At 32.8% G+C, this 14,588-nt stretch overlaps 1 protein-coding gene across 2 annotated transcripts in view; it reads left to right on the top strand.

The window, feature by feature from the left end:
• Positions 1 to 13,353, top strand: part of LOC119645142 (glutamate receptor 1) — a 67,010-nt gene extending 53,657 nt beyond the window's left edge. Inside the window, exons 13-15 of one of the 2 annotated variants that reach the window (XM_038045094.1) lie at positions 5,702 to 5,946; positions 6,969 to 7,344; positions 12,732 to 13,353. In XM_038045094.1, coding sequence (XP_037901022.1) covers positions 5,702 to 5,946; positions 6,969 to 7,344; positions 12,732 to 12,830 — 720 coding nt within the window. In that variant the 3' untranslated portion in view covers positions 12,831 to 13,353. Of the gene's footprint in view, positions 1 to 5,701; positions 5,947 to 6,968; positions 7,345 to 12,707 lie in introns of both variants that reach the window. The other variant, XM_038045093.1, reaches the window with a different exon arrangement.
• Positions 13,354 to 14,588: the final 1,235 nt, after the last annotated feature.

Below are 14,588 nucleotides of genomic sequence, written 5' to 3'. Positions count from 1 at the left end.
GTGTGTGTGTGTGTGTGTGTGTGTGTGTGTGTGTGTGTGTGTGTGTGTGTGTGCGTGTGTCTGTGTTTGTGTGTTTCGGTTGATAGTTTATATATATTTCGCAATGTTTCAACCTTGTAGGCATGATACTCTTGTTCGGACACGTCCAAGGTAAACTTATTCATACACACAGACACTTACTGTTACTTTGATAAATCAGAAGCGCAACAGTGTATAGTGATTTTGTAAAGTAAGATAAAAATACGTGAGAAACTTGTATTCGTTTTGATGCGAATCTAAGAGACACCCATCACCTAATACTAGCATATTCGGTTCATTATATATACATTTCTACAAGCTATATAGCACGATAGCAGAGTACGACTTGAGTAGGGTGAAATATATTTATTAAGGATTTAATTTATTTTTTTTTATATATATTTTTATTGTACCGTGTCATTAAGAATACATCTAATCAACGTGGGTGCTTTGCTTTATTTTTCTCCACCAACAGACAAGTCAAAAGAAGAATTGACAAGAATTTTGTGAATTTTGATGCAAAATCAAAACAAATTTCAGCTCTATACTGTATACAAATGTGTTGATGCCACTTACAGAGGCTCCCCGACTAGTTTTCGAGCAATTTTGTTGCATTTGTTCTAATTTCTTTTAAATTTTGCAATTCGTCACAATCGATTGTGATTGTACAGCAAATTGAACACTTTACTTAGACTTCTAATTTAGTCAAATTACTTATCGAAATTCAATTTCTCCATCAACAACAAGTTTAGTTATGCGAAAATTTATTTACAGTTCCGAGAATCAACTAAGTCCCATGAAGTTAGATTATGCGTCACATAATATTCTCGTGCTAATAAAAGACAATGAATTCGAAAGTATAAAAAGAAAGGTAGTGGGTCATTTTGACGGGAGAATTAGTCTCAACGTCAATGAGCTCTCAGCACACATTCAATCACATTCATTTGAGACAACGATCTAAAGCCATCCATGAAGTTAAATAAACTAAACTACTCGAACTGTGCGATTTGTCTACGCATTGAAATTAAATTGAGATAGTTATTGTCCGCTGTCCCATAATATGGTCTCAACAATAATTCAACAATTGAGATAGTCTTTAAATGAAAACCGCTCCAATCTATTTTCATTTAGCTCGACTCAGAAATATGCATTGCATGGTCTTCGATGCATGCTTTTAGATATAATCAGTGAAATAAAAAACAAGTTTTTGTGCTCGAAGATAGTGTAAGTAATTATGTAGCACAGATCTAGTGGCAGTCGGTCTCATGTGTGACAAAAGAATTCTTTATTTCTTAGTTGATGTCTTAGATACATTTCATAGCTTTTCTTTATCATTTTTTTATGAAGATTTTGACGGACATTGTATGCATTCCTGTACACTTTCAACTATGCAATATATATTTGTCATCCTCAAAGCTTACTGTTTACTGTTCTCGAAACTATAGTCATAAAGTAAAATCGTCAATTGAATCGTTTTGCAAAACTTTTACTACGTTTAAGGCGTTAGTCTTCCTTTTCAAGGAAGATGCTTTTTCCACGCATGCGGAAAATATACTGTCAATTAAAAATGTCTTACTTCATCTTCTACAGGTTCAATTGTCTTTCACATTTGAGAAAATGTATGTAAAGGATTAACTTTACTCAAGTAGCTACCACTAGGCCGTACCACCTGATCACTTTAGAAAACAACAATTGTACAACAATAATCGGCTAATTAATTTCAAATATTCTGCCTCCGCCAATTTATACAATATTATTGACTTGTGATAAGTAAAATGTAATTAATGTAAATTATAATTAGTGTTTTTGGCATATGATATTCTGACCAACCAACATTCGTGATAGATTGTGCGGGGATATCGTGATATCAGAAATATTTTTTTTTTTTCTAAACCAGCACTGGTAGCACTGCGGCAGACGAATGTTTTTTTTTTTCGATTTTTACAACGTGCGATTTTGTTGAGCAAAGCAGTTCCATTAAGTTTTGTTTGCGAAATGAAATTTCTTATGCGAAAAATGTTTAAGAGCGACATAAACAGCGCAAAAAAGGCCAAGAATAGGTTTAAGATGAAGAGCGTCCCGGACGACCGTCAAACTAATCAAAGTTTTCAAAAACCTTCGATTAACAATTGGACACAGGTAGCATTTTAAACGGATCAATTAACAATATTTTAAAAAATATTTTGGGCCTGAAACACGTCACATCGCGATTGGTACCAAATTTGCTTTCTTCGAAAAAGAGCTTGGGGTTAAAATCTGTCAGAAGACCATATCCGAGTACCAATCGACCATGAAATGCATACGGAATCTTGATTCCACACATAGGATCCGGAAACGGCCGAACAATTGAGCGAATGTCGTCCAAAGGGTAATCCAAGACCGAACAGACCAAGCCGAAATCACTTAAAAATCGATGTAATTTTAACCGTCTTCTTCGATTAACGTGATGTTGTGCACTATAAATTCCTTACGACGGGCCATACTGTTAACAAGAGAAGACAAGACTTGAGTTTCGCGGTTATACGATGAGAATAAATTGGGCGCAATAATAGATATATACATATATCGACAAAATGGAAATTTTTTTTACAATTTTTTTATTACTATTTTTCGTTGCATCGTCGTCTTTTTGATGGCAATTCTAGCCTTACACTGAGTGGATTATCTTTATAAATAAAATTTCATTCTGCACGTTGATCCGATTAAATTTTAACTTTCGTATATCTCGTTTTTAATTGAATTAAAAGTCAAGAGTTCTTCGCAAATGTTTCGCGTACGTTCAGCTGTTCAGTACACTATGATTTTTACATCTTCTCATTCCGCTCTATCCCTATTCTCTCAAAAAGATCTAAATGAAATGATATATGAGAAATTGTCTATCAAGTGCATTTGACATACGCAAAAGATCTTAATTAGGCACTAAATTACAATTGGTGAAAAAAAAAATATTGACCCTTTGCGAGTCGAACCGGTCAATAAATATAAGGCTATGTAAACATGATATTAAAAAACAAAGGATGAGCAAGTTCGCCTGATGGCCTGATTCTATCATTTTTCGGGTCGTAGCAAAACCGGTCTCAATAATGATAATAAATAGCATATATCGCATTTATCTGTTTTCAATACATTATTAAATATTGGATTAATCCGCCTGAGTAACCAAAGGCGAGGAATCTCGACTAGCAAGTCAATGGTCGTGGGTTCGAATCTCAAGAGAGTTTTTTAATAAAAGCCGATAGCCTTCGATGCTAGTGCTTTTAAGAAGCTTAGTCTTTGAAATTATTTCTCTGACGAAATTAATAATAATAATAATAATAAATATTGGATTTTGTTTTATTTTTAGCAAAGGCCGATATAACCTACAATTGATCTTGTATACAAATTTTAAGTTAAAAATTAATTTAATGTTAAATTATTGGCTAAGTGTTAAGGGAAGTTTATCGCATTTGTTGATCCCAATTATTGAAAGAGATGAGGCCTTTGTGCGTCTATTGGAAACTTCGTTATAAACTTTAATCACATAATTGTCCATTCTCGTCTATTATAATTGATATAAGTTCTTTCGTCGAATAATTCATATGCTTACTCTTATAGACTTGGAAAATGTCTTCCTTTTAATTATTCTCTATTCGCTTGTGGCAATTGACTTGTTCTCCATTAGATATAATTTACTAATTTCTTTATGAGTTGAATTGGTTTGCATACGAATCGCATTAACATCATCGCAATATAAAATGTGTATGAAAACAAACGGAAAAAAGGAAATTAATCCATTCTTTGATGAAAATACAGTAATAAAGACGCACACATCACATCCGCGTACACGTTGCCTGCACCTTAACTCAAAAAAGAAAGGGGTTGATTTAACATGTTGTTTGTGTAAAGAAGCATGGAAAAGATCAATTTGATTTAATTTGCTTGCCAAACCAAGCAACAACCCTCGACGTGTATATGCTCATTTAAAGTGGCACGTCAGCTTCGGTTCGTACAAATTACATGAGCTAAAAGTGGGCTTAAAAGATGGGGAATAATTAATTGGCGTATGTGAATGCTGCTCTCCTGCTGCTGACGCTCTTGTGCTGTTTTTCTTGTTGAAATTCTTAAGCTCGTTTGTATACTCACGAAATTTATTATAATCGTATGGAATTTTTAAAAGGTTCCTTTCTTTGCAAAGAATTTTCAACGGAAAAATGTATGCAAGCATACATAAGCACATACTCGCAATGGAACGATTGATTTAGTTACGAAATTTTAAATTTACCAAAGTAAGCAAATTCATACATATATATATATATATATTATTTTATATATATATATATATATTTATACATATATATATATATATATAAGTGTATATATTGCAAAAAAATGTTATATAATTGTTTGATCATTTTTACCTACTTTCGAAACAAAATAGTTGCCGGCTTTCAGGCGCTACATCATTTTTTCATCTTTTAATTAGATTATTGCAACGAAATGGAATGTGAATGTGCAACGACGACCTACCATTCTTTATAGGTTACGTAATAAATAATATCCTTATGAATGTAAGAAGCATACGAGAGTTGCACGACAAGTAACTCTTTGCACCGCACGAAAAAAAATTTCCCATAAATGCGTTTCGCATAAAACCGACACATCAAGCAATCGTACATATAGAAAATGAAGGTATGTTTTCAAAAATTAAAGCGATGTAACGACATATGCCGTTAATCAAAATGTCACCTCTAATACTTAACATACAAACCTCGTATATAAAAATTAACCTAAAAAAAAATAAAAAAAATAAAAGGAAAATCTTAAAATCCCTTTAACACTACTTTAGAAAAATCTCTTCTAAAGTTCACCTTAGTTGCTTAGGTATCAGCGAAGTGTGCATACGTACCCATACATATAAGAAATATTATTCTTGAATAGCAAATGCCTGTAAAACGAAAATATTTGAAATGAAAAAAGTTTCTTTTAATATCTATTGAATGACTGAATATGCTTGCTCTACCCTATGTCTCTCACGTTTTCTGAGTCAAAACATCGGTCTGCGTACATATTCTGGCAATGCTTGGCTTCTTTACACATATTTCTTTTTAATTTTTTTTTTTTTTTTTTTTTTTTTTTTCCAAGACCATCAAACTGAATAAAATCCGCATTTGTGATTTTTGCTATTGCTGCTGGTTCTGTTCATCTTCACTTAAGCTCAACAACTTAAAAACAACAACCAGCAACAACAACTGCAAAAGTACAAAGTTTTAGCTTTTAATACACACATACACATAGGCAATCATATTCACCCACTCGTATGCACGAACTTACACGCAAACACTCGCAGCGATATACCAAACTTTTATATTCATGCACTTATATGAAGAAAACTTCATGAACATATTCTCATGTTCAAAACAAGATTTGTGTGTTTGTGTTTGTGTGTGTGACGCCCACCCCAATTTTCCTTTCTTTCTTTCTTCCTGTCTTTCTTTCGCTCATTCTTTCTCTCGCTGCGTGTTTGTTTATGTGCGTATGTGTGTGTGCGTGCGTGTGTGTGTGTGTGTGTGTGTGTGTGTGTGTGTGTGTGTGCGTGCGTGTACAAGCATGCTTGCGTTCAGAGAACTAAGAGTACCGAAATATGAAAAATAGTTAATATACTTGTATATGTGTGCATTTTTTTTTCTTCTTCTGCCATTTGCAGAGATCCCAAATCGGCTTACACAACAAAATGTGGGAATATATGAATTCACGAAAGCATGTTTTTGTGAACACATACGATGAAGGCATACGTCGCGTCAGAACATCAAAAGGAAAGTATGCTTTGCTAGTAGAATCACCGAAGAACGAATATGTAAACGCTCGAGAGCCCTGCGATACCATGAAAGTCGGCCGAAACCTGGATACGAAAGGCTTTGGCATTGCCACGCCAATCGGTTCTCCACTCAAGTAAGCCAACACATAATATTGCTATTGCACTACGTTATTGTTATTATCCGCACTGCTACTCGATCTTACTTTTTCTTTTGAATACCTCAGATAAATTTAAGGAAAAATTAAAATGTTAATCACCAAATTTTTGTTAAATAATTGAAAATTCAATACACAAGCAAAGTTAGCTATATATACATATATATATATATACATATATATATATATATATATATATATACTATGTATACTATATATGCATATAGGAATAAGTGATTAAATCTGATCTGAACAGACGAACACCCGTTTTCTGTACTGTGTTCAGAGCTTTTATTTCTTCGTTCATCCATATTTTCCAACTTTCAACGGAATTTCTTCATTACAGTACATATTTGTTGTTGCATAAATTTATTTCGTTACATTACTTTGGAATATCGTTTCAAGAAAAATAAAACAAAAAAAAAAAAGAAAAAAAACAAAATGAAAATATCTCTCAATTAAAATTGAAACGTTATTCTCCCTTTTTATCTATCCCGACAATACCCGTTTTTGTTTTCATCTTTTTTTTCTTTTTCTTTTGCTACTGCTACTGCTACTGCCACAACTACTTTGTTTGCTGTTGTTTCATATTCATCATAAATTCATGGCTCTCTTTGTATTCGCATATACGCTTAACAAACCAACGAACTAACGAATATGATGGACAACTTTCAACGCATACCTAACCATTTATCTATCATGCACAAACACCCGACGCAACTCTTTGTTCTTATGTCTATACCTGGGCCTCTGTCTGCTGAATGTGTATTAATTTAAAACTACGTCTTTCTTCTTTTGCTTTCGTATGCAACGGCTAACAATAACAACAACTACCATTATTGATACTACAACAACTTGGTTTTCTTGTATTACTATCGCCATCACAATCGCCCCCACTAAAACAATCGCAATCACAATCACCACTACTCGACTCATATCATTCTTATACGCTGTACTTTACTATACTATCCGTATATATACACATTTTCACATTTGCACAGAGATCCAATTAATTTGGCTGTACTGTCGCTAAAGGAGAACGGTGAACTGATAAAATTGCGCAATAAATGGTGGTATGACAAAACCGAATGCAACCTCAACAAGGACAATCAGGAAACTTCGCACAATGAATTATCATTGAGCAATGTAGCTGGCATTTTCTACATACTGATCGGTGGTCTATTGGTGGCGGTATTTGTGGCCATTATAGAATTTTGCTTTCGCAGCAAATCATCAACGGCGGCGAAAGCCAACGGTTCCATGTTAAGTTCAACATCGTCATCAGTACATCAAAGAAACTCATTGTCGGATGCCATGCATTCCAAAGCGAAATTGACCATTCAAGCAAGCAGAGAATATGATAATGGACGTGTCGGGGTAAGTTTTCTCTCAATTTTAAAGTTTGCTTCTGCTACTATTACTGCTTACTGCTGGTATTGCTTTTATTGTTATTATTGTTTTATGTTCTACTTTCTATTTAGGTTTAGCTTTTGCTATTTTTTTTTTTTTTTTTTTTTTTTTTTGTTCCATTTTTTCTTTTGTTTAATATATGCATACATGTCAATCAGTCAGTGAGTTGGTGAATGAGTGAGTGACTGAGTGAGTGAGTGAGTGAGCGAGTGAGCGAGTGAGCGAACGTGTGTGTAAGTTTCATAGTACTTTGTAGTTGATGAGGTTTTCATTAAAAGAAGAACTAAATTGTGTCACACAATCATCTGTGTCCATGATGTACATATTAATTTTACTGATGGCTGGAATAAAGAAGAACAGAACAACATATTGATTATCATGACGGCGATGATAACGACGATGATAATAAGGATGATGATAACAATCTTTTTCTAATTCGTTTTCGAAATTTAGCGAAAGCGATTAACATACTCCGCTTTTTCCTGCCGCTTAACAACCGGCTTAAAACCAAAGATAGCGCAAAAATCATAACAATAAACACTTAATTAACGTTACAGCGTATGGCGTTTAAATGAAAATTCCCTTCATTACCCGCATTAGCTAACATCTCCTATATCTATTAAATTATCTAAGCCGCATTTAAATTTTTGGCCATGTAATCATATCACAGATTCAAGTGACATCATCATCATCATCATCATCATCATCATTATTATTATCATTATCATCATTGTCATCATTATTATTAGCCTTTGTTCGATTTTGTTGCAATTCAACAAAAAAAAAAACAAAAAAAAGAAGTGATATAATAATGAATTCGCAAACATACTCATGCACTCACATTTCCAATGCCATCGCTAACGATGTGTCTACAATAAATAATGAAATTTAATAAATTGTGCCTACGCAAGAATATCATCGACCTTTGATTGATATTAAGCGCGATTGACGATTGACGAGAATGCAATGCATGCAATTGCGTGTGCACGGGGTGTATGCGCAAGAATAAGCGCTAATTATTATATGTTATTATATTCATTGCTCCACAATTATGCAAGTATAATAACATACATATGACACAGAATAATTGCATTTTAATTGTAGTGTTAAGTAAACAATTACGTACGAATATAAAACAAAAATTTAATAAATTGCTCAGTTACAAGGACTACCGTAACCTTTCCCCCCTTTTCATAATCGCCTAACGTTATAAGTTCCTTTTTTATTTATTTGTTGCATTATCATTGTGACGCTGATAATTACTTCATTTGTTTGAGGAACGAGCTTGGATTCGTAACAAGATTTCCATCTTACAGAACGTCATGGATAACTACCCACATCTCTAATCTAAATATTATATCGAGAACGATATTAATTACAATGCGGATTACCTTTAAATGATAATGCGCAAGAACACAATCGAAATGAAATAAATAGTTTCACGTATTTTGACCGCTTGAAAAATCAAAACTTTGTATATACCTATGTCTATGTTTCTTTTTTTATTTTTAATAAAGCCTCTCGAACATCTCGGACACCAATTTGTTTTCTAATAAACGAAAACATCTCTATAACTTTTCGAATTGAAGCGTCCTTTAAGACAGCAATATAATTTAGAGGCCGTAGTGCTCTCTACGATTGCCTTGTTATCGTCTCTAAACTTAATACATCGTTGGAAATATTTAAATTATTAAGTGTTCAATTGATATCACGGTGAACGACAATTCAATTTTACTCTGATAGTTCATGCACAGCAACAGTATTTGGCGGCTTGAAATCGCTTTTAACGAATTCAGAAAATCTTGAATTTTTCAATTCATTATCAAAAGCACCACCAATGACCGAATGGAAACACATCAGCTACCCTTCATCAGTGCAACTTAGACCATCAAAAGGCAAAAAAAAAAATGTCACAAAAGGACGAGTTCTTTGCACATCTAACACCGCGGTAAACTTCTCAGTCTCAAGCAGTAAGCCAGAGTAAGATGAGAAGAGAGAATCATCTGAATTACAAAACTCATCTGATAACAATACTATTTTTAACGGATGGCGTTTGAATTTAATAAAAATATGAAAAAAAAAAAATAAATTGAAAGGTTATGCAGTCGTGCAAGTTCGATCAAGTTCTCACATGTCTTTGTCATAATATATGCCCTTATATAAAAGGATATACAAAAAATGGGACAATGTCGGTCAAGAAATGTTCCCACGCAGTACAAAATTTTCCCGTTTACGTAGCATAATAAATTACTCTTTTTTAATAAAAATATTAAAGGCAAAAAGTTTTTTTTATGCAATGGCTGGTGAAGTGATCGTAAATTGCGGCCTGATGCAATTCAATTCAAAAATCTCGATCTCTACGCTAAACATTATAATGCATATAAACACATATCATATGAACAGAGGGATAGACAGGCTTCAATCAGTTTAGAAAATGATTTCGCATCGTTTGCTATCAAAAAAAGGTGGGTCTATCTCAAGTCCTTCGTGATGTTGCATACATCCGCGCAATCTTACACAACTAGTATAAGGTAGAAAAATTGATGGCACCTCTCATACGAAATATGTAAATCCCTGCTTGAACAGTACCCTCCATACTAATCCGTAGAAGTACACGTTTCTTTATCTGTAAATAAAACCAAAAAGCCCTGAGCAATTCAATAACTAATATTTTTGGATACGTTAAATGGATTACTCTGTCGCGATGAATTAAATTTTTCGGAAGGAGGTTATTTTAGTTTTTCTTTGTCTAGGCAAGTTCCTTATCAAGAAAAACTTCCGATAGAAGACATCAAAATATTAACAAATTAAAGGACGTTACGATTGATATGCAGTCAACCCCATTCAAGTCCTTGCATTTATTAAGTGCAAATTGTTTAATGGACCCTTTACCTATTAACTTAAAGCGCTTGAATTTATGTATCCAAGGTCGAGATTGTTGTGATAAAGGGAAACATTTTTCAAATATGAAAACATTTTGCAAATAACATAATCATTGATATAATTGTAAGACGCTTACTCATCCGTTCGTGTTCATGCCTAACATAAGTCATTACTATTTGGCATTCCAATTGGTTTATTTCACTTTATAGCTCTGAACTGGTGAACGTATGTTTTATGTAAAATAGCCAAAGCCATAAGCCATTCAGTTTTAACTGTTCTCAGTTGCTCACAATCATAAAATCCTAAATGCGAACATGAAGAACAAACATCTATTCATGGATTCATATCAACCGAAAGGCCGTCGATCATGAATATTGAGATTTCCAGCGAACTGTTGCAATGTAGTTGCAGTTGTAGTTACAATTGCTACCGTTGGGCATAAATTTTCAACACATTAAGTGTGCTGGCCTCATGAATTGTGACGTTTCCTTTATAAGTTTAGTGTATCGCACTGAAAAAGTCGTTCATGCGACCGTTAGCTTTATTTTGCATACGAAACAATTTGTAATCAAATCAATGTACCACAGAACACTCAAAAAGAAGACCTAACGAATTGTTAATACAGCCTTGTGTGCACGCGGCAAAGTGTTTGCAAACATCATATGAGAAATTGTAACCTAATCGCATATACGAAGATATGTATGCTACTAATACATACATATACTAGTAGAGGAAAAAAGAAAGAGCCTATGATCGTTCTGTGTCCAAAAGGTAATGTCCTCTGCTACTATTTGACCCGCACCAAACTGATTTGAATGCGTTCAAATCTTCTTAGGCATTTAATGTTGGAAGAATTTTGTGATCGAAGAGCCTTTACTTGCTTTAGGATTAGAAGGCAAAGAAATTCATTCAGCATCACGCACACTACAACACAAACTTGAAGAATTTCCTTGCTTATGGATTAATTTGAATAGATTTGAATAGAATACATACGAGATTTATTTGAGTGACGCAACTTTATTAAAAGTGGGTGTTGTGCCTTAATCGATGTGTACAAAATCCAACTATTAATAGCTAATCATTTTCAACAGCCAACATCCTTTTGACTCTGCACCTTCGAATCTAATTCGCACGAGAAAAATAGCAAGAACATATCGTCAACTATTGCCTATAATCTTTTGCAAAGAAAACACAGAACTCAAATGCTCAATTTATCGCGCTATCAATATTTTGAATACAGCTATTCATAGCAGTCTGAATCAGTCCATTTTATTTCAAATAAAGTTATTTCAAAAGACAACATTATATACATATATAGCGTTTACGCCTAAGAATAAATTAAGTTTGTGCGGTTGTATGCTATGTCCAGCACGGCTTACAATAGACCCGTAATTTATTTACCTCAGAAACATTTTCTCAATTAATTTAAGCATATCTGTCTTTCTCTTCATCTATCTCTCTGATGTCAGTCCGCGTAATTTTTCTTTTTTGTTCCACCTACAGTTCACAACTTTCAAATATCGCGAATTCTGTATATTGACTCTTTTTCAATTCCTTCATTACAAGCGAAAGAAATAATTTAATCATTTTTAATATATATCTTGACACTATAGTATTTTGGCATACTTTGTTTATCGAAATCTCTTCCCTTATAAACGTTTTAACAAAAAAAAAAAATTGGTTTGTCTTATTTCTTATATCTTATAATGCACAATGGTTAAAAATTAATGATAGCATTAATTAAATGTACGATGTCAAGTTAAGACTATTTATAAATCAGTTTTTCGAAACCTTCCCCATAGAAGCGTTCTGACCAAGGTCGAATTTTTGATATTTCAAGACAAAGATAAGCAAAGATGTATGCAGACGATAGATGAAAAGATGTAGCGTAATTAACTATAATTGTCTTAATTCTTAATTTTTCTCCTGTTATTGTTATTGTTATTATTAGAACAATTAGTTTAGCCAAAGAAATAAATTGAAAGATTAAAGTCCCAAAGTATCATCGGCTTTATTGGAAACGCTACTGCGAGCACAGCCTCTTAGTCACGTCGGCGATGTGGGCGTATACACTTATTTCGGCAATAACTGTTTTAACAAAAATTTAGCTTACAAAGTAAATCGTTTTTCTCAAACAAAAATAAAAGGTTTTCACTTAAAAGCGAGTTCGAAGTACACTAGTAGACTAGTAGAGCGCGCAGATAGCTTGTAAAAAATACCGCTGTATTTATTATGTTAATTAAAAATGTATCAGACTCGGGAAGGTCGAAGGTTGATCGTTGTGCAATATGTTAGAATAAATTTCATCATATCACGAAATTTCAGATCGTTATAATACGCTTTATACATATAATTGTTATGCATTTATTTCTATTGCGATTATTTGTTGCTTTTCATATTATTGTTAATTATGAAATGCTTTCCAAACTATCCTAACACCGAAACAGTACCTAAATTGTGCCTCGTTACAGTACTATCCGACAGGTCAGCTTAGTGCGGGTGGTGGACCAGCGAACACACCACCCAATGATCCCGAAACGTTACATATGAATGCACACAGTCAAGTTTGACATGAACATGCGCAGGAGTCTCGACTTTGACGTACACCCTGCGCACCCACAATACGTCGCATAATGGCCAACAGCCGTCAGGAAACTGAGAAAATACTAAGCAATCACGAACAATTGACGGCCAATCAAAATAGTGCGCTAATGCGTAATCCAGATGTAAATCATCCCTATAATAAATAAATAAAAAATGTATACTTTAACCCTTCCTCCAGCTCTATAGAACATAACTGAACTAAATATAAAATAAAAGAGAAAATGAAACAAAATAAAATTTAAAAAAAAAAAAGGAAAAAATTAACCCCAGTGATGGTCTCTAATGTAGTGGCCATATCTAAATATTTATGTGTATATATATATACGTATAAGTATATATATTCTATATAATAATATAGAGAATTTAATGACTAACAACAAACGCAACTTTTAATAGAATTAAAATGTATGAATACATTCAAAGGCGCATAGACACAAACGCAGATGCACATCCATACATACGTACATACATACATTCATCCATCCATCCATCCATACATACATACATACAAACATTCTTTCACACCAACATATAGATATACATGCAACGTACATACAAACATGCATACATACATTCATACATTCATACATACATGCATACATGCATACATACATATGTACATTAGTGCATACAAAGAAAAACGAAAAAAAAAAAAAGAACAAGCAAACACACATACAAACACAATCATACAATGTGTAAGTATTTAATAATTAAGTAGAAGTTGATTAAGTTATATAATGTCCGCGCAAGCGGCATCTCTAAACTGTCATCAACTCCAACAATTAATTAATTGATTAATCAAACTGCCACGACAGCAAAAATGTTTATTTAGTTTTAGTTAAGTGTAGATAAATAAATTTATTAAAAAAATTATAAAATCTGTCTTTCATTTTTTTTTTTTTTTTTTTTTTTTTGTAATAATTACTCATGTATGTATGTGTACCCCTATCTATTAAAGAAAAATTTATGAAAATAATTACTTAAAGATGCATTAGTATGACTAAAACGAGATAAAAAAAAAAGCAGAAAAAAAGAAAATGATTACAGTTACATACATATGCTTTTACAAGCATTCCTGTCGTATACTCCGATTAATAAAAAAAAAGAAAAAAATGAGTAAATAATTTTTTAATATATATAAAATATAAATTACAATCAATAATTTTATTTTTAAATCATTATAAAAAAAGAAAAGTGAATTTTTAACGAACATAAGCGAAAAACAACATATGTACAACAAAAACACTATAGATGTAATAATAATGCATGTATATATATATATATATATGTATATATATATATATATATATGTGTGTGTGTGTGCATGTATGTCAGAAATTTAAAATTCATTTTCAAGTTTATAGTAAATAAAGACATCAGCCACGATTCATCATTCGCCGTTACTTTCCATTATACGGTATACGGTATTGCATTTAATATTCAGCAATTTTCACTCATGACGTTCCAACGAGAAATCTTCAAGTTGTGCGACCTTATGGGTATATTTATCAGAGTTTCTCAAACGCTTTCTTTTAAAAATAAAAAGAGACTTAAAAAACTGTTAGAAAGATTAAAAGGGAGGAAATTTAATGTTTTATTATTAAATGCGTATCACTTCAAGTAAATAGATAGGCGCCGTGAAAAAAGGCTTGCATACGTTTGAAATTGATCACATCTATCTAAAAGTCCTTTACCACTTTATCAATCCATATCTCAAAGTAAGA

This window comes from Glossina fuscipes, unplaced genomic scaffold (assembly GCF_014805625.2).
Source record: "Glossina fuscipes isolate IAEA_lab_2018 unplaced genomic scaffold, Yale_Gfus_2 1, whole genome shotgun sequence".
NCBI classification, from domain to species: domain Eukaryota; kingdom Metazoa; phylum Arthropoda; class Insecta; order Diptera; family Glossinidae; genus Glossina; species Glossina fuscipes.
This window is presented reverse-complemented; position numbering and strand designations above follow the sequence as displayed.